The sequence below is a fragment of the Pyrus communis genome, chromosome 7, assembly GCF_041283825.1.
Source record: "Pyrus communis isolate YQ-2024b chromosome 7, ASM4128382v1, whole genome shotgun sequence".
NCBI lineage: Eukaryota > Viridiplantae > Streptophyta > Magnoliopsida > Rosales > Rosaceae > Pyrus > Pyrus communis.
In genome coordinates this window covers 5,299,091-5,318,846 of record NC_142571.1, presented here as the reverse complement: position 1 = coordinate 5,318,846, position 19,756 = coordinate 5,299,091, and the positions used below count along the sequence as shown (strand labels likewise).

General features: G+C 33.9%; 1 protein-coding gene and 1 pseudogene across 6 annotated transcripts; both read left to right on the top strand.

Annotated features, from left to right (window-relative positions):
* Positions 1–373: 373 nt before the first annotated feature.
* On the top strand, positions 374–11,296 carry LOC137733877 (uncharacterized). Of its 5 annotated transcripts, none has more exons than XM_068473078.2 (20): positions 374–899; positions 1,332–1,577; positions 2,520–2,598; positions 2,676–2,753; positions 2,873–2,932; positions 3,057–3,161; positions 4,100–4,210; positions 4,927–4,968; positions 5,691–5,813; positions 5,922–6,064; positions 6,769–6,887; positions 6,970–7,076; positions 7,180–7,222; positions 7,354–7,445; positions 7,554–7,602; positions 7,957–8,027; positions 9,037–9,156; positions 9,534–9,619; positions 9,819–9,864; positions 10,946–11,296. In XM_068473078.2, the coding sequence occupies exons 2-20, from the start codon at positions 1,501–1,503 to the stop codon at positions 10,976–10,978; spliced, it is 1,584 nt and encodes a 527-aa protein (XP_068329179.1). In that variant the 5' UTR covers positions 374–899; positions 1,332–1,500; the 3' UTR covers positions 10,979–11,296. The 5 variants fall into 5 exon arrangements, with proteins under 5 accessions (XP_068329179.1, XP_068329182.1, XP_068329180.1 ...); XM_068473081.2 differs by having other exon boundaries at positions 522–899; positions 1,356–1,577; XM_068473079.2 differs by having other exon boundaries at positions 528–899; positions 1,318–1,577.
* Positions 11,297–13,891: 2,595 nt separating this feature from the next.
* On the top strand, positions 13,892–15,397 carry LOC137735514 (RING-H2 finger protein ATL52 pseudogene; annotated as a pseudogene). Its single transcript, XR_015963910.1, has one exon. The product of XR_015963910.1 is annotated as an RING-H2 finger protein ATL52 pseudogene (transcript).
* The last annotated feature ends 4,359 nt before the right edge of the window (positions 15,398–19,756 follow it).

Sequence of the window (19,756 nt, the reverse complement as noted above, 5' to 3'; positions counted from 1 at the left end):
AAATATGTAAGAAACTTCCAAATCTAATAGGTTCCTTGCGTCTTTTGGGCTTTCTCACTTAAGTTGTCAAGTGCAACTTGGTTTACAATCCCAATAGATCAAAGCCCAATAGGCCTAGACTCATGAAACTCACTTTTAAAGCTAAATACGACGTTAATTGATTAATTAATTTAATCAATATTAACATACTCAATCAAGTACCCATAACTTAGGTAATTGGAATTACAATGTAATACGATCACGGTCTGCATCAATACTCTTGATTTAAATTGTTTGATTAATAGTTTATTCATACCTACTATCTAATGTCATTTTATTATTAATACAACGCATGAATGTGTTATGAAATATACTTCCTAAATCATATTCCTGTGATATGAAACATACATTTTAAAATTAATTTACGGTCGTACGATTTGAATCAAGGGTCAGAATAAACAGGTCCGCACCATCGGGACAGACAGGTCCGGAGAGGAACCGGATCCGAATGGAACAAACTGCTAGAGTCGGCAAGGAATCCCACTTCTAAGGACGCCGCCGTTTCACACTGCGCCTATCCTCTTGGCCACCATAAAATTAAATACACACAAATGTGAATCTCAAATATTATTTTTAATATTTAGAAAAAAAGAGGAAAAATCCCGTTTTCAAATCCCAATCTTCCATCTGCCAACCAAGACTTCATATTTTGCAGGAATTAATGGTACGTGGGAAAAAACTTCAACCAGCTTAATCCCCCATTGACTTCGGAAGAACAAACCCATCTCTCTCTCTCTACAACTCTCTCTCTCTCTCTACAACTTTCTCTCTCTAAGACTACTAGGCAGGCAGAGTGTCAGATCTGTAGCTGGGTTTCCTTTCATAGCTCCCTCGGATATATCCCTCTGCAAAATCAACAGGTACCCAATTCATTTTCTAATCATGATTATCTGCGTTTATTACTATTACGGGACATTCCCAAGTTTTTAATTTTATTTGGGTTTTAGAATTTTGGGGTGGAGAGTTAAGATTTAGCTTCAACGCTGATCGTGGGTCACTGGGTTTCTGTTATTTTTTCTGTTTTAGGAGGGACTGTGATTCAGCGGAATTACTAAATGTGGACGAAAAAAAAAAGGAAATTGAAATCAAGACAAATATTGGTTCTTTAATGGATTAATGATTTGGGTTTGAAGGGTATTTCTCACTAATTGAAGCTCTAGTTGTAATTAATTGCATTTGTAATATGTATTTTGGATAGTTGGGTTTTCGTGGTAAACGCCGTACGAACCTAATGTTTGTTGTTTTGATATTTCTTACAGTCTGATGAATTCTTTATAGCTTATTAATTGTAGGGAGCTTCTTGCAATTTTTGGCAGTGGTTTATACAAAAGTTTTCAAACTAAATTCGGGAATGGGATAATGAAATGGAGTAAAATGCAAGATTCACTTAGTTATAATGGGAACAATCAGTTACGTTAATATCGGAGGTTATCTTGAAGAGAACCTTGAACTGCCAATTAGATGTCTTCGAGTACAAGTGCATCTCAGCAGTTGACGGATCGTGGGACGCAGAATAGGAGCACTGATGTCTTCAACAGGTAATACCCAAAACCAGCTTATTACAAATAGTATTTATTCACCAGGATTGTGTTTCTAGGTTGATTGATTCAGTATTTCTCTATTTTTAATAGTTGAGCATTGTTATAAATCCCTTTTGGTAAGGAAGGAAATAAATTGATGGAAACTTCTTTCGCACTTGTTAATTATTTCATGCTAGCCTAGAGCGCGAATTAGGTTGCGTAGCTCGTGGACTTTATTTTTTCAATGATTTTACGACCCTTACGGGCTAGAATTTAGTTATGCTCAAAATGGTGGACATGAGAGTTTCTCCGGAGATTGCTGGAGAAAAGACTTTTGGTATTAAGAACAGTAGGAACCTTTTATGCTTTGTCAACTGTTAAGATAACTTTATATTTGAAAATTGGAGCTTGAGCTGTGGTTTGTATACGTGGATTGTAGACTTAGTTATTGCTTTTCTAGTTAAGAAGTTTCTAGACAATGAAAATGGTGATAAAGAATGTAACCGACAAAACAGATATTGATTAAGAAGAGCAGCGAGATTCTTATTTGGTCCATTAAAAAGGTTGAAAACACGAAGCCTTGGAGTCACAAGACAGCCATTTAGGATTAGAAATCTTATCTGGATGATAAGTAATAAATATTTATAATATTCTTTTTAAGTTGAAAAAGAACTTATATGATGTTGAAAAGTCTCATAATTTTCAACTTCATATAAGTTCTTATGAAATTTTTCATAAGAACTTAAGAGCTTTTCTGCGCATATAAGAACTTATATGTGGTAGATAAGTCTCATCCAGTGCACTCTGCACAAAAGCTCTGAAGTTCTTATGAAATTTTTAATTATTTCCTTCATTGAGCATCTATACCATGAAATACAGATCCCCATTACTTACTTAATTTATAGTGGTTTGTAGTATCTTCCTGATGTGAAGCATCTTTTTCCCCCCTTCCATCTGTAGGCATGGCTCTGAAACACAGCTTGCTCCAAAGAATTTAAAAGATGACAATGGTGTCCATATTAAAGATCCAGAAGCTATGGTACTGGTACTTCATTAATCTACACTTAAAAAATGAAACTTTATTGATATTTTGACACTATGTAATTTAATGAACAGGAACTTTATTCCCGAGCCAGAGCTCAGGAAGAGGAGATCCAATTTCTTCGTGGGCAAGTTACTGTTGCTTGTGTGAAGGTATATCAGTTCATAGCTTGCCTTTTATTTTCCCCCCACAAATATTTGCTTTATTTTTTTTTAATTGGTGTTATTTTGCATACTCAAATGTGAGGATTACGTAGTCTTCATTGTATCAGGAATTGCGCTTGGTGAATGAGAAGTATGCATTGGAGAGGAAATTTGCTGACTTACGGATGGTTTGTCCATCGCTTGAGAATTATTATGGTTTTTTCTTGGAATTCTGCTTTTGTAAAATTGAAGATACTTGTAGTCTTTGTTTGCAACTTCTGAAGCATGAAATGATATTACCTCGTTTGATAGGCAATTGATGAGAAGCAGAACGAAGCCACTACTTCTGCGTTAAATGAGTTGGCTCGCAGAAAAGGAGATCTTGAAGAAAATCTTAAACTAACTCATGAATTGAAGGTAAAGTAATAATTGAAAATGTTACTGGCTATTTTAGATTATTATGGTAGTTTGTAACAGGAAGTCCTATTCTTTGTTGTTTATAGAAAAAATAGCAACAATGATGCCCAAGAAATCGTATTGGGAAAATGGGTTGCAATACCATTTGTTACAATTGTCTCTATTTCATGACAATAAAAGCTCTTTGACTGGGTTTCTCAGAAGACCTCCATGACAATACAAAATAGAAGTAACTTTTTGGCTTATATCCTGGGAAAGGAAAGCTTTTTTTTCCAAAAACTTGTAAGGTTGTTGATGAAAATTTAAAAGCTCAGAGGATATATCTGTTGTGTGGACGTTTCCTAAAAATAAATGGGTGGAGGTTGAGTTTGAGCTCCAGCTGGTCGGTACATGGTATTATTTAACCGGTTCGAGAGAGAGAAAGAAATGATAGTTTGTGTATAATCTATCTGATGGACAAGATTAGATGCCATTTTTTACTCATTTATTTAACAAGCTTATTCTTCCCTGCTTGAAGTATGGTGTTCCATTGGTTCACAGAACTTACATAGAAAAGTGTAGGCACTAGAGCTCTTTAATTATCATTTGACCTGGAAATTTTGTTCTTATTCGAAATTTCCTTAATTGGTTTGTTTGGTGCCTAGTGAGCTTTCACCACTTATTTATTGTTTTAGAATGGATGTAAACACAAACTTATGTCTGATTGTCGGTGTAAAGTTTCCTAATGTGAGTCGACAGCATTTGTTTTCTAATCAGGATAAAGTTTATTACATGTCCAGTGTTTCTATATGTTTGCCTGAATAACTTTGGATATGTCATCTTTATTTGTTCCTTGCATTTCTTATGTCTGTGCTTTTAAAAACTGCCAGTTTTTTATTTTTATTTTTTTTATTGTTTTCAATTTCTGTTACGGCTACTGATTGTTATGTATTTGTTAGGCTGCAGACGATGAGAAGTATATCTTCATGTCATCCATGCTAGGGTTATTGGGTGAATATGGGATTTTGCCCCATGTCATAAATGCGTCTGCCATATCGAACAGTTTAAAGGTAACAATCATATAGCATACAGATGACATATGCTACAAGAACGAGTGTCATGGCTTATGGGTGATGCCATATTCTGTTGTAACATCCTTTAAGGAGATATCTGCATTTTATTGTTCTTATTTTACGCTATATATTTTGTTTTTCTATGTCCATGATAGTCTCACAGGTTTAACTTTTACAGAATACATACCAGTTTAGAATTATTAGTCTTCAGTCTAAAAGTTTGTGGAAGGAACTTCCACTAAAAAAAAAATGTATATACTACTCTTATCATTCTGCGGGATTGATAACTAAATGTATTGTGTCATAAAAAATTGGGGATAGTTTGTCTGGTGTACATAAAATATAGTGCATTCCATTAAGCTTATAGTAATAAGTAAGATAATCTTCCCTGAAATTGAGATGTCTCAGATGATTAAAAAGAAAAGATCAAGCCAATGAACATCCAATTAATGCTGAGTTAAGGTGACCTATTTGGCACACTGATAATTGTTCAGAATAGACAAGTGGGATCAGATCTTGTGTTAGATTTATAATGAAAAAAGCAGAGCAAAACAAAATTAGTTGATAGACAGGCCCCGAATCTTAGCGCAATAAATTTTGTCTTCTTTTCCTCAGGATTTAAGAGGATTCTTTGGGTATCTAGGGATGAGTTTTCTGTCAATCGGTCTAGCGACGGGTTTTCTTAATTGATTTTTGCTTTCTTGAATCTACAGCATCTACATGATCAATTGCAGTGGAAGATTAGAACTTCCCATGTAAGTAGCACTCTTGTGACTTCATGCGGTTGTCAGTGTTTATTCATTGTTCATATACTGTAGAATGCATTGATTACTCTTCCTTATGTATAGAAACTGATTATTAAACTATGATGTCCTCATTAACTGTCACGAAGCTCCTACTGAAAAACCTAAAAAAAAAAGAAAAAAATTATGAGTAAAGGATAAATCTTCTCAAATCATATGGCTTCTTGAGTCCGTTCCTTTTTGAAATACTTGAAATGATTAAGTTGGGAGCTGGACTGTGACTTACCTGCTAAAGGAATCATGCATTGGATAAGTAAGGAGGACAAATTTTGTGCTTGAAGGCATATTTTTGTACTGTCCTGAACCATGAATAATTCCTACTTGTTATAGGCATCCCATTTCACCTTATTATTATATCAGAAACATGAGAATATGACAATCCTTGGAACGGTGATAAAGTTACACAATCAGTCAACCTAGTAATAGAATAGGTCAACGAGCACCTTAATCTGCAAATTAGTATTGTTCACCAACACCACATTGTATGGATCTCACTGGGGTTTTTCCTTCAGTTCGTACTTCATAAGGTTGACACTTGTGTGAAATTAAGTACCTTGTTTCCCGATTTTGGTGATACCTCTACTGTTTAATTTGATTTTTCACTATTCCCCAGTAATCAGCAGAAGCATCTTATCTTGACAAATGCAGTAAGGCATCTTCTTACTTTATGGCAGGATAAATTTAGACAATTAACCTCCGCAGTGGACAATCATGCTGAAACTGAATCTCATGGTAAAGATAGCCGTGGTTCTGCTATTTTGAATGGTCAATTTCCTGATAGATCCACAGTACTGATGGTATAAACCTACTCATACACTGTTTTTTTGGTCTATGAGCTATGTCATGGATTGTTTTTTTTTCTTGTTTACTGAAAACACCGTCTCTCTCTGTTTTTCCTAATTCAGGGACGGCAAGGCTTTGATCGTTATACTGATGAGCAACATTTGGAGCCAACTGACACATTGCCGAAATATGTGACTGACATCCATGGGATGAAAATGCTAGTAAATAATGAAATTCCGCCTGATTTCACAACCAATGCAGAGAGGTTGGTGTTAATTATTCATTTTGGTTGCCTTGATCTTTTATTTTCCCACCATTAGTAAGCATATATGTGTTTGGAACAAAAAATCTTTCTGATTGCATCAAAATTTTAACTTTTTATAAAGAGCTCTATATAGTTAAAGACCCCAGTATTATGCCGAACCATGTTTGATAATTGCATACAATTTCTTTATAGCAGTGAGGTCTTCTGTTGAAATTTCATATTTGCTCCGCACCTGTGTTTGTTACTTTGGTTACAGCATTTGTGGTCGGTACAATTGAATTCTAATTTAGTAATTGAAGATTGATAATTCATAATTCATTGCCTAAAATCAATTACACTGCCAGACAACCTTGGCCACTAAGCATGGTGCTATTTGAAATAAAACTGAATAATTTGGACACACATATTAATTTCTTTTGAGTAATTCTTATCAAGTTCTTGAAAGTTACAAGTAGTCGTAAATTGTTCCGTAATATAGTGTATTAGCGGTGTCTTATAGCTTCATATCAATGAAATTCGTCAATAAATTTGGATTGACTCTTACACTGAAGGAACTTCATATATATAACTAAAATGCAAGGGGTTATTTAAAAAGTAACCATAACATTATAGAATAAGTTTCTATGCACCTGGGTTTAGATGAGGAATTTTTTTATATGACCGCTCTTCCTTTTAACTGAGGCTGTGAATCATACAATTCTCAGGGATATGGCTAGATTTATTAATAGAGATGATGCAAATGTGAGAGGCGGGAGTATGAACAATGGTACCTCATTTTCTCCTTACACCACTCAAGATGAGATTGCTCCCTCTGTTTCTGAAGGTGATTGCTTTTTTCATTTTTATTAAAAACGGATTCGGTTGCTTGCCCATTCATGAAATCTAATAAGTGCTATTTCATTTAGTGGGCCCTGGAATAGAGAATTTTCAGATTATTGGCGATGCTATTCCGGGAGGCAAACTTCTTGGCTGTGGATATCCAGTACGTGGGACCTCACTTTGTGTGTTTCAGGTGAAACTCCTTGAACATTCTTCACTAGTAAACTTCCATCTCTTAAGAAGTTTGCATATGTTATGAGTTCCTTCCTTATACATCATCATTGTTTGCATATCAGTGGGTTCGTCATCTTCAGGATGGAACTAGGGAGGTCATTGAAGGTAGACGTTTAAATGATTTTTTTATTTTTTGGTAGTTTTCTTGTGATTTGGGTCCTTTCAGTGTGCTCGGTATCTACGTATGTATTGTTTTATTTTATTTTCCATTTTGGTTTTGTGTTTTCTTCAATCAGGTGCCACAAATCCAGAATATATTGTCACTGCTGATGATGTTGATAAGATAATTGCTGTTGACTGCATACCGATGGATGAACAAGGCCGTCAGGTTTTCTGTTTACCTTTTATGTGCATAATGTCATAAGTGATTCCATTCGTTTTAAACTTTTCGGTTATGACTATTTTGTTTCCTGATAAATTTGTTTTTCATTGTCAGGGGGAGCTAGTGAGGCATTTTGCTAATGATCAGAACAAAATTAGATGTGGTATGTGCATTTATGCTGTATTGATGCATTTGATGTAAACACTCTTAAGGCAACGCTTTATTTTATATTATTTTTATATTTAGGTTTTAATTCTAGTTGAAAATTCAAAGCAAATTTTTTACCAAGGCGTGGAGTATTGTCATAAAATCGAAAATATTTGTGACCTAAACTAAAGTAACCCAAGTAACTTAAGTGAAAAAATAATCGAAAATATCTGATAGCTGATAATTTAAGTTAGTTTCTTGTTTTCCAGTTTTGATTTTGTCGCCAACTCTTCTCCTCCAACTCATTGGTTTTCTTTCCCCATCTGAGTTGTAATATTTGCATTGTTTTTTTCACTGAGGTACTTTCTAGACCCAGAGATGCAAATGGAGATTGACACACATATTTCTAGAGGACAAGCCAGTTTTAGTGTTCTACTACTGGTATGGTTATTGTTTTCATCAAGTTTATATTTTTATTCTCTTTCTTGAAGCATCACTTATTCATCAGTCACCATCTTTAGTGTAGATTGGTAAACCCATCTCCTGATAATAATTTAAAATGCTAATTTATTGGAAATTTGTTGCTTGGTGAAATTTCAAATATAATGATTGAGGCTCTAGATTAGGAGGAAACTCCAGTCTAGGTATTTTCTTTAATGATGTTTACCAATTGCAGCCATCGTTGTTTAAACGCATTGTTAAAGTTTTGTTCACATTATTTTTCCTCCTCTTGCGTTACTACCTTGTATAACTTGTATGCATACTTGCATATGGAACTTAAGGCTCTCGATTGAATCACTTGTTGCATAATTAGTAAGTATTACTCCGTACTTTTATAGGGACGGAAGAAAGGAAAATATTATGTTAAGCACCCAAATTGCATTATATGTATATTTTTCAAGTTCTATGCACAGATAAACTGCCATGATGACCTGAGTTTATGGAAAATTGGTTCAAATATGTTATAAATGGGGCAATTATTTGAATTCAGAAAGTCATTTTCCTTGTTCAAATGTCTCAGAGCTTTCGTGTCTTTGAGACTTCTGATTCAAAGGATTTTGTACTTGATATTTTGTTCCTGGATTGTGAAGCAAGCTTGGGAACCTGTTCCATACTGGGGGGAATATGGCCTCATCTACTTATTAACAAACATTTACTAGCATATATGGTTACTTATCTTAGTAGTGTCTTGTTTCCAGGCTCTTCTTTTTTGGTTTTTTGTTTTTGTATTTTTGTTATGTAGGGCGAAGGACGTTGTCTGGTCAAAATGACGTCAATTTAGCTATATGGTTTAGTCATCCCTTTGAACCCATCGCAACAGATTATTTTCCTTTCTATTATCTAATTCAGTTGGCTTGTATATAGACAATATTCAAAATCTGTTGCAACCAACTTATGGCTTCTGTATCACATGAAAAAACTTTTCCCATATACTTTTGCTGAAAAACAGACGGACTCTTCTGAAGATTGGGAGCCAGCAACTCTGGTTCTGAGACGGTCAGGCTATCAAATCAGGATCAATACCACAGACTCTGTTTTATTTGACAAAACGTTCTCGAAGGAGTTATCGGTACGTTCTTTACTTGGTGATACTTCATTTTTGAGTAATTAAGTTTTTATGTCATGAGATCCTCTTGAAGTTGCTTGTTTTGAGTATTGGCTGAGTTAACGGCATTATCCTAATGAATATAATTAGTGGTATACAATGGTATCAAGTGGGTCTAGGAAAGGTTGTTGATCAAACTTTATGTTCTCACACTCTCAAAATGAGTGAAAATTCCTTATGAAAATACGTATTCCTCAGAGAAGTAAAAGCTAAAGCTAATATCCTTAAGCACATGATGGTAGTTATAGATTTCTCCACTAATCAAAACAATATATAAAATGTGTCGTTGGATATTTGTATTTTCCAAGTATACTCAACATTCTATAATTTTCTGGTTGCAGATCAAAGTTCCTTGTGGCTTCTCGACACAATTTGTGTTGACATATTCTGATGGATCTTCTCATCCTTTTACAACATACAGTATTCGGTAATACATTAATTTTATATTTACATGTTGATTTTAATTTTGTTCCATAAATTATTGTAGTTATATATATTAAAACAGAACATCTTGATAATAACTTTGTGTTATTATTATTATTTTCCCTTTATTTGAAGCATACTAAACACTCTTCTTTCTGTCAAGAATATCTCATCTAATATGATATATTCAATTTCTTTGGTAGGTTGCGTGATACTCTCGTGTTGACCATGAGAATACTCCAAAGCAAGGTATTCCTTCTTACCTAAATTTACTTCACATTTTGCCTAACCTCTGGGACCATACTTTTATGGTTAAGATGTTAATGGGGATATTTTTTAGTACTTGGGATGAGAAATTTCTTTTAATATAATTCCTTCCATGCTTCTTTGACCGAAAAATGAATGTATCTCCATGCTTCAACTTTTGCGTTTGACTGTAATCCACATATTCTGTTATACGTAAACTAACATCAAACCAATACGTTACAAAGCATCTCTTTGTACTCCAAGCTTATAAAAGGTCAATTGAATTTGCGCCACTTTCTTGACTAGGATACAAATGTTTAATTGATTCCTCCTAGTGAGCAATACAAAAGACGGGATTGTGGTAGTGTTTATGGATTGTTGATGTGACTCCATCATTAACCTACACTGTTTAAGTTCAGGGGTTTTGTCACAAATGAAAATATTGCAGCTCTATTCTGTTGTGTACACTGAATAAAATACTTGTGTCATAGTCAAGAAAGCAGTACAGATTTAGTTGACCTTTCTTGGAGTACAAAGAGATGCTTTGCATCATACTGTTCTGATGTTAGTTTACCTAAACCAGAATATCTGGATTACAATAAAACTCAACAAGTTGAAGCATGGAGATACTTTTTCTATTTTTGATTGAAGAAGCATGGAAATATTTGAAACAATCATTTTCTGATAAGGAACGATTATAACGACGGATGGATACATAAGAGAATCAATGCGTATGTATTATGCACACACGAAACAAATACACAAGAACACATGATCTGCATACAATCAAGAAGTTATATTGCTAGACTGCTAATTAAGATTCTTGATTTAGTGGAATATCGTCTAAATGTGTTGTGTGTGTATTCGATCAACAATTGTGATTGACTAACCCACAAAGGGCCCTTGTATGGTTAATTTGTATATCAGTGGATCGTTAATATGCATATATATGGTTTTTATCTGAACTTCCATCCATCGTTAAACATGTTTCTATTTGGAATGCTTAGTTTCCGATCATACGTACTCTTAATAATTTCTGACCTTCAAACGCGGAAACTTTTGTTTCTTTTGTGTTTTGGAGCAGGCACTGGATGACAGAAGGAAAGGAAGAGCATAGCCCGTATTTGAGCATAATGTTTATACCCATTATTCATTCATAGTAGAAACGAGAAATAATGAATTAGACGACGGCGATTTAAATTGTAGAATGTGTAACTAAAAGATAAAAGGAAAATCTTTTATAACTTGTATTATGATACATAGATTTCTATTTCTGAACCACAGTATCATGTTGTATGACCTCATCTTTTATTCAACCATGTATAACTTTTTGCATAGATTGAGTTTGTATCTTGTTGTAGAAGAGTGATAATGATGTTACAACTTTAAATTATGATGACTTTCCCTTCAGTGAAGGTCAATTGGTTTGTTTAAATTGTTACATCTGCATAAGGATATGACTTATTAGTCAAATTATCTTATATTTTGGAATCCTTTCTTTATCCGTATTCCTCCTCGTTCAATATTTGAACGCTGGACACAGTAGGTTGAAGAAGAAGATTAGCTATCATGGCGATCTATTGCTTGATCCATATCGAGCGCCTTGGTTTTGACCGTACATAATAAAATTAACTGTCTGGCACTTCGAAAATGTCATTTTGCACCCTTTAGGTTTAGGCTGTAATCTCTCAAGTGTGTTTTGGGACAATAAGTTGCTTTTGAATTTACTCCGGTTACAAATGAATAATATTATGCCTTGAAAGCATGATCAATGTGGTGGAGCAAATGAAAGCAAAATTGGTGGTGAGCCGTTTTGAGTATCATTTAGGAAAATGTCTGGATGTTTTGTAGATATTTCAGCTTATAGAGATACTTAGGATTAATACAAGCGCAAAATGTGATCTTTTTCACATCCTTTTTAGTTTTTCACGAACTTTCGTTTAACTATGACAGTTGATTTCGTTTAATTTATTCAATTCGATGATCATAGATAAAGAGAAATTGTGAGGAACAGAACAGGTGTGTGAAAATCACTTTCTTTATATACAAGTTTTAAATAATATTATAAATGTGCTTTGAAGTTACTGAAGGAGATATGGACACAAAGAAGTAGTGTGAAAAGGAGAAAGTGAGTATTGAAATTGCACTTTACTGGATTGTTCTCAATTTTAATACAAATATTAAAACTTACTATATAGCATAAGTAATTGAACGTTAACTTGATTTATTAAAAACATGTTACTGTGTAAGAGGCTTGTAAATCATTTAAAAGTATTCATCCTTTCATTTGATGTTTCGAGTTCGATTTCGTCTCTTTTTTATCGTTGTATCCACCACTAGCAGCTTTGTCACGGGGGATGGTGAGGCGCGTCAACTCCTCGTGTGTGGTGTTTTGTGTAGCGCCCAGTTTCTTATCCCTAGCTTAAAATGTGGAGGAAATCTAGCCCAAAATGTCATGGCTTATTTAAAGACAAGTCGAGACTAATGTTAGAAAATTAAATGGCTATCATAAATCACTTATTTCTTTGACATAATATTTGTTAATAAAATCAAATTTATCTAAGTAATTAATGGGTGATTGTAACACTTATTTTAGCCTCTCACACTTTTTTTTTTTTTTTGGTTATCGAATGGCATGTGGTGTGTTATCCTAGTGGATAGGCTGAATTTCTACTTATGCGTCTCCGATTCGAAACTCTCTCTCACCTAAGTTAATGTAATATTTTCGAACTCTTCCCCCTCCCCTTAATAATAGTGATTTAAAAAAAAATTAGTCATTGAATTGAATATCTCAAACTAAAACGTGTAAGATTAAATAGGGGTGTGTCTATGGAAAAAAAGTATGTGTATTTATCATTTTCCTTAGGATAATTCTAGGCAGGCCAATTTTTTAGACCAAATTTACAAACCATGTGATGTGTCATAAATAAAAAATAAGCACTCTAATCAATACTTAAGTAATAATCTGATTATCAACAACCACATCATATGAATTACAAAATGTAATTTAAATATATAATCTTCCTAGTATTACCCTTTCCTTTAATCAATTGGGATGAGACATACTAATTTTAGATGTATAATCCTTGTGTCCCCCAAGCTTTATCCATTTGAATATTTTTCAACATTACGAAGGAAGCACCACTAAATTAAAATTATTGCCGACTTCACTAGAATATAGTTAATAGATAATGTTATAATTAACTATCGACAAAAGAAAATTGCAGAATCAACAATATACTAAAGTAATTGGCGACTTTAACTAAATTGTCATGGTAACTAAACATAAAATATTGATTATTTTCTTCCAAATGAATAATACAAAATGATTTTTTTAACAGACGATATTATTTACACTAAGGGAGTAGGAGAATGGACTAAGTCTCATAATAGGCTAGCAATAATGTAGTTCAAATTCGTTTTTTATGAGAATAGAATCTAAGACTTACAAGTGAAGAGGAATATCACTAGATCATAGTATTAAGTGATAATCATACAAAATGGATTAGATTAAGGTTTTGAAAAGCAAGTGGCCCAGTGGTAAGGGCACGAATTCCGGCTCTCAAAATACAAAAAACAAGGAGGTCCCTCATTCGAGGCTTCAAGTTGGTGAGTCTGCTTGACTATGGTCAGGAGGAGGCTGAAATGACTCTGTGAGTCTCCCCGACCTCCGAAAGGGGTGGATAATCGTTGCTTGCCAACAATTGTCCTCCTTTTAAAAGGAAAAAAAAAATATTAAATTATGTAAGAATCTTGAGCCCTCTTTTTTAAAGGAGGCAAGAAGGCCGAGGGTTGGCTTAGTTGGAAGTGTGGTGTTGCTTTGCATATTTTTAAAATGCAAAGAGTACACTCCCACCTATATTCACCGACTGCAGAGACTTGGATTTGATGCTTTCTTAAGCTTTTAGGTTAATCATGGATCCAAACTCAACCACCAATCATCTACTTCCAAATATACAAGATAACAAAGCATCACCTCCCACAAATAATTCCAAAGAAAAAGAAAACAAATTAAAGAAAAAGTTGTAGAATATAAGGGAGTCACACGTCAATAATCCACCCTCCTTTCTCCTTTACTACTTTGCTTCCCTTTCTCTCCAACCCCCTCATTTTTCTCCTTCTTTCTTTAACCCTACTCTCTCTCTCTCTCTCTCTAACATTAGCATATATCAAGCAAAGTAAAAGGGAGTGACCAAATTAAGAAAGAAAAAAAAAAAAAGACTTGCAAGATCTGGCAGGAGCTAGGGTTATTGAGTTTTTTTTGGTCATATGGGCTCTGCAGGAAACCAAAATCCATGGGCAACATATGATACATACAAAGATTGTTCCCAAGGGATTTGCAGCATCTACTGCCCTCAGTGGTGCTATATCGTTGGTCCTCCTCCTGCATTTGATTTCGCCGAAGCCGATGATCAAAACCAACAAGACTCCCCAACAGATCTCTCTCCTCTCATTATAGCAATCATTGGCATCTTTGCTAGTGCCTTCATTCTAGTCACTTACTACACCATCATATCCAGATACTGCCGGCGAAGAGGCGGTGATGGCGCTCGAGACATGGACATGGACAGCTCGAATCCAAACCTAGTTAGTGAATCGATGCAAGGCTCTAATAACGGTCTGGATGAGTCCCTGATCAAGTCCATCACGGTTCACAAGTACAAGAAAGGTGAAAAGCTTGTGGAAGGCACAGATTGCTCGGTTTGCTTAAGCGAGTTTGAAGAAAATGAGAGCCTGAGGCTGTTGCCAAAATGTAACCATGCTTTCCATGTTCGTTGCATTGATACTTGGCTCAAATCTCATTCTAGTTGTCCGCTGTGCCGGTCGAACATCGCTGCTCCTGCCATTGCTTTGGTGCCTCATCAACAACAAGCGGTGCCTCCGGTCGATGGAAATCAACAGGAGGAGGTGAACGCGTCCGCTTCGGAATACCAACACAGGACTAATGTAAGTATTTTGGTGGTTCAAGATAATGCGGAAGAGGTTGTTGGTCGGTTGGAAAGTAGAGTGAGCAGTTGTGAGATTGGACAAGATCATCATGGGATCCAGCAGCAATTGAGGAGATCAGTTTCCATTGCTGATGTGTTGCATTTGCATGATGGTGAAGATGATGACGAGGACTTGGAAAATCAGATGGGAAGTGCCCAATTTTCTAGGGAAAATCTTCAATTTTCCATGGAAATTGGATCATCAAAAGGAGTTGATCAAGAACAGAATTCCAAATCCAGTAACAACCCTAGAAGTAGTGGAGTTTTCAGCTTGGTAAAGGGTCCTCTGGTACTGAAGAGATCAACTTCAACAGGGAGATTAGTGTTGTCAAGGTATGGAAAGGAAAAGAATTCTATAATTCCTAATTGAAACCATTAATTGTTGAAACCATTAATTGTTTCCCCCTTTCCAAAATTAGTGTGAAAACCCCACAATTTCTTCTTTTGCTTTTGTACCATATTACATACACAAAAGGAGAGATCATGCATACAAATATGATACTAACTGATTTGATCTAGTGGTATAAATTCTCTGTTTTGTCCGAAAATGTTTAGTTCAAATCTTATGAATGACAGTTGTTTAATAAATAAAAAATTACTACATTGTTATTATTCTTGAAAAAAAAACATAAACTAAGTACTCTCGAACTCATTTGTTTTATAGTTCTTTATATTATGGCACAATAAGTATAAATGCTTGTGAAAATAAGAATTGTCCCCATATATATGATTATTTGCCTTTGGTCTGGAATCTTCATCATTTACTCTTTGGTTAGGTCCACTGAAAATATGAAAAAATAAAGCGTAAACGAGAAGTCTAGGAAATCAGTCCAAATTGGTTCCATTAGGTCTAGAGGCTGACTTTTGGTGCAAGCTCCTTAGAAATAAAGGCTTGGAAGGTTACCTAATTTTGCCCCATCCATCTTTGAGTGGTGCCATAAGCATGAAGGTTTGTGCGGAACGCATTCAACAATTAAATTCTGTTAAATTCTTGAACGCACATTTAATCGTTAAATTTATGAATGTATGTCATCATCAATATACATACCCTAGAATTCTCGTTGAGGAAGAGCATAAAGAGGAATCGCATACCCTAGAATTGAATTTAAGGAATAAACATCAAGACTCTAAAATATCATGATATTCAAGTAAGAAAAGTAGAAGAATTATATTGGGACCAATATAACACAGTAGAGTCTCAAGGCACTCAACTACTGATATGGACAGGGCATCTGCAAATACTTCTATTCTCAAATAATTTCACATCCTTTTGAAAACTAGTTTTTTCTCCATATACTTTTGATTTGAAAAAACAAATGGTGTTAGTAATGTGGATTAAAAAGTTAGATGTAACAATCTCAGCCGCTAACTAGAAATGAAAAAACTGTAAGACTTGTGTCACAAAATAACATGATAAAGAAATTGAGTATACATCGATGAATAATTTTATATTTCGACATAGGTCATTAGTACTGATTTTTCTTCGTGAATGCAAATTGACACTAAAATTGGTCCTGTTCAAGAACTTCAAGAATCCACTTTCAAAAAGCACTACCGATGGTAGAGTACTTGCTCTCGTATTCACGATATGAGTTCTGTTTTCATAGCTACGTTTTTGCATAACATCTTCAATGGGAAGCCAATTGTATTTATAAAGGAAAATTAGAACTTTCCTCGAACAGTGAAGCACTACTTAAAATGAGATTATCTCAATCTAGATCTCGTGCAGGAGTTAAGAAATAACATTGTCTCAAACCGAACCTTATAGTGTGGGCTTGTAACTAAGCAAGACATTAAAGTGATTAACTTGTACTAAATATAAGTCATAATGAGAAATTCATTACCACCTCTATTGATGTCCCGTTAAACATGCTCTAAGACCTTGGATAAGTAAAGCACACCCAACCTCTTAAGAGGTGGGTAGTAATTAATTTTATTGAATAAATGATATTATCTACACTAAAGGGGTTTGGAAGTGGGCTAAGTCTCACAATGAGCCGGTAATTATCTGATTCAAATTCACCATTGGCTAGAATCAAACTTAAAGTCTCTTATTCACAAATGAAGAAGAATACTATTAGACCATAACACTAAATAACGGGTAGTAATTAGTAAACAATCACAACTTATTTTTCGGGTTTGATTTGCAAAAACAAAGGGAAAAAAAAAAGTCAAATTACGTGATAGGACATTCCGATTGAGTTGGTAAGCCCAACATGATCAGCAAATAGAGCTTTGTAAAAGCTTAGGTGAAGCCCAATATATGGGCTTCTAAGATAGATCTCAGCAGCCCACAAATACTGTCACACCACACTAGGGTTTCAGGAAGACAAACAAACTATAAATAGTCGTACGCCGCTCCCTTTCTTCCACCGTCACAAAGTCCCCTCGCCCCCGCAGCCTTAGAGGCCAAAACTATGGCGACGAAGAATCATGATTCTCCGGAATACTTCTCCTGCTTACAGTCTCATCATCTTCGCCATGGGGTTCAAGCCTATATTCTCAATTTGTTCGACCGTGATTTCTCCGTATAAGCAAATGACTTAATTGCTTTTGTCATATGCACGAGGGTGGACTTGGGTTTCATCCTTTGTATAATTAGATGAGATAATTGTTTTTCCCATCTCAGGAGGAAAAATTAGAGATAAATCCTGAAATGTTTAGCAATGTATTTAATTTTATAGAATTCTCCGAATGAGGTGGACTTGGGTTTCTTTTTATAAGAATTTCTTCATCGAGAAAATCTTATAATGTAATTTTTGTGTATCAAATATTGATTTAATTGCCTATGCCATTCAAATGTTTGTATATAGTTTTCTGGAAATATTTCAATATCCTAGTAAGTTCTTTCTATATTCTAAATAATTTTTGTTTAGCATTACTAATTTAATGATTGCAATCCTTAATTTCTAATAAATTGCTATAAGTTCGTCTAAAAAATAAATTATCTTGAAGCATCCTTGCCAACTCTTGGAATTATTATTTTTTTGTTATGCTTATCAGCTTCAAAACCTATATATGTTAAAAATTTTCAATGCCCGCCTCATGGTATCCAGATTAGATGAAAGTTAAATTTCTTGATTTGAATTAACCAACAAGCTTTCTCATGTTATCAAAGCATAATTTTCTTGGTTTGAATCTGTGCAATCTCCCAGCATAAGTTAAATTTTGTATGCTCATCTCTACTGGCATTGATAAATCTATAATTTGCAAAGAGCAATCTACTTTCCTTCTCTCCTAAAGATTTTCATTTATGTATTTTTACATAAAATAAAAAAACAAACAAACAAACAAATTTTCTTTCATAATACGTGCCGCACATAGAGTGATCCAAAAATTTAATGATTCAAATCTTATGAATGACAGTTGTTTAATAAAAAAAATTACTACATGGTTATTATTCTTGAAAAAAACATAAACTAAATACTCTTGAACTCATTTGTTTTATAGTTCTTTATATTATGGCACAATAAGTACAAATGCTTGTGAAAATAAGAATTGTCCCCATATATATGATTATTCGCCTTTGGTCAGGAATCTTCATCATTTACTCTTTTGTTAGGTCGACTAAAAATATGAAAAAATAAAGCGTAAACGAGAAATCTAGGAAATCAGTCCAAATTGGTTCCATTAGGTCTAGAGGCTGACTTTTGGGGCAAGCTCCTTAGAAATAAAGGCTTGGAAGGTTGCCTAATTTTGCCCCATCCATCTTTGAGTGGTGCCATAAGCATGAAGGTTTGAAGGGACCGCATTCAACAATTAAATTATGTTAAATTCATGAATGTACGTCATCGTCAATATACATACCCTAGAATTTTCGTTGAGGAAGAGCATAAAGAGGAATCACAAACCACCACGAAATCAATCATGACTTGGTTGAGTTGAAACCATAGAATTGAAACATCTGGACTCTAAAATATCATCATATTCAAGCGAGAAAGAGTAGAATTAGATTGGAACCAATACAACACATTAGAGTCTCAAGGCACTCAACTACTGATATGGACAGGGCATCAGCAAATACCGCTATTCTCAAATAATTTCACATCCTTTTGAAAATTAGTTTTTTCTCCATATACTTTTGATTTAAAAAAAACAAACGGTGTTAGTAATGTGGATTAAAAAGTCAGATGTAACAATCTCAGCCGCTAACTAGAAATGAAAAAAATGTAAAACCAGTGTCATAAAATAACATGATAAAGAAATTTAATGTACATCGATGAATAATTTTATTTTTGGAGAAATTAGGTTCTCATCCTTCCTTTTGCTACTCATTTGATTAAAACCTTATTCATTTTCATTTTTTGATCAAGGTCCTAGGTATTAATAACATCATTAATTATTTCAATAATAAAATATTTTTTATTTCTAATATATTCATTTAATGTTAAAAATGTTACAATTAGTATATTTATATTTATGGCTAAATTTTTTATCGTATATTTTTATTTTTAGTTTGTACCCATTTTTAATTTGCAACCCTTTTTTAATTTGTTCCAATTTTCTTTCAGTTTTAATTTGTACCCATATATTAATTTCTTTTTGTGCCCATATTTTATAAAGTTTTATTTGTATTTGTACCCATATATTTTTTTATTTATTTGTACCCATTTTTAATTTTGCTAAATGTACCCATGCTAATTATATGTACCATTCATGTAATTTTTTTTCAAATTTTTAATCTTAAAATGTACTCATTCTTAAATATACCAATTTGTTATAGGTAAAATGTACCATTTTTTTTATATAAAATCTATTCAATTTTTTTCTAATCCATTTTTAAACTTATATGAGTACATTTTTTTTTTTTGGTTGATTTAAGAATGTATCCATGTTAAGTTTAATCGAAGAAATTTACTAATATTAATAAGCCTAATATATTTTTTTTTTTTGGTGATTTTGAAGAA

What these genes read in the sequence shown, in the direction of transcription:
- LOC137733877 (XM_068473078.2), top strand. Translation starts at nt 1,501, where the DNA reads ATGTCTTCGAGTACAAGTGCATCTCAGCAGTTGACGGATCGTGGGACG. An exon ending in AGCACTGATGTCTTCAACAG is followed by an intron (nt 1,578 to 2,519) that starts GTAATACCCAAA and finishes TTCCATCTGTAG; the next exon opens with GCATGGCTCTGAAACACAGC. An exon ending in GGAAGATTAGAACTTCCCAT is followed by an intron (nt 4,969 to 5,690) that starts GTAAGTAGCACT and finishes ACTTTATGGCAG; the next exon opens with GATAAATTTAGACAATTAAC.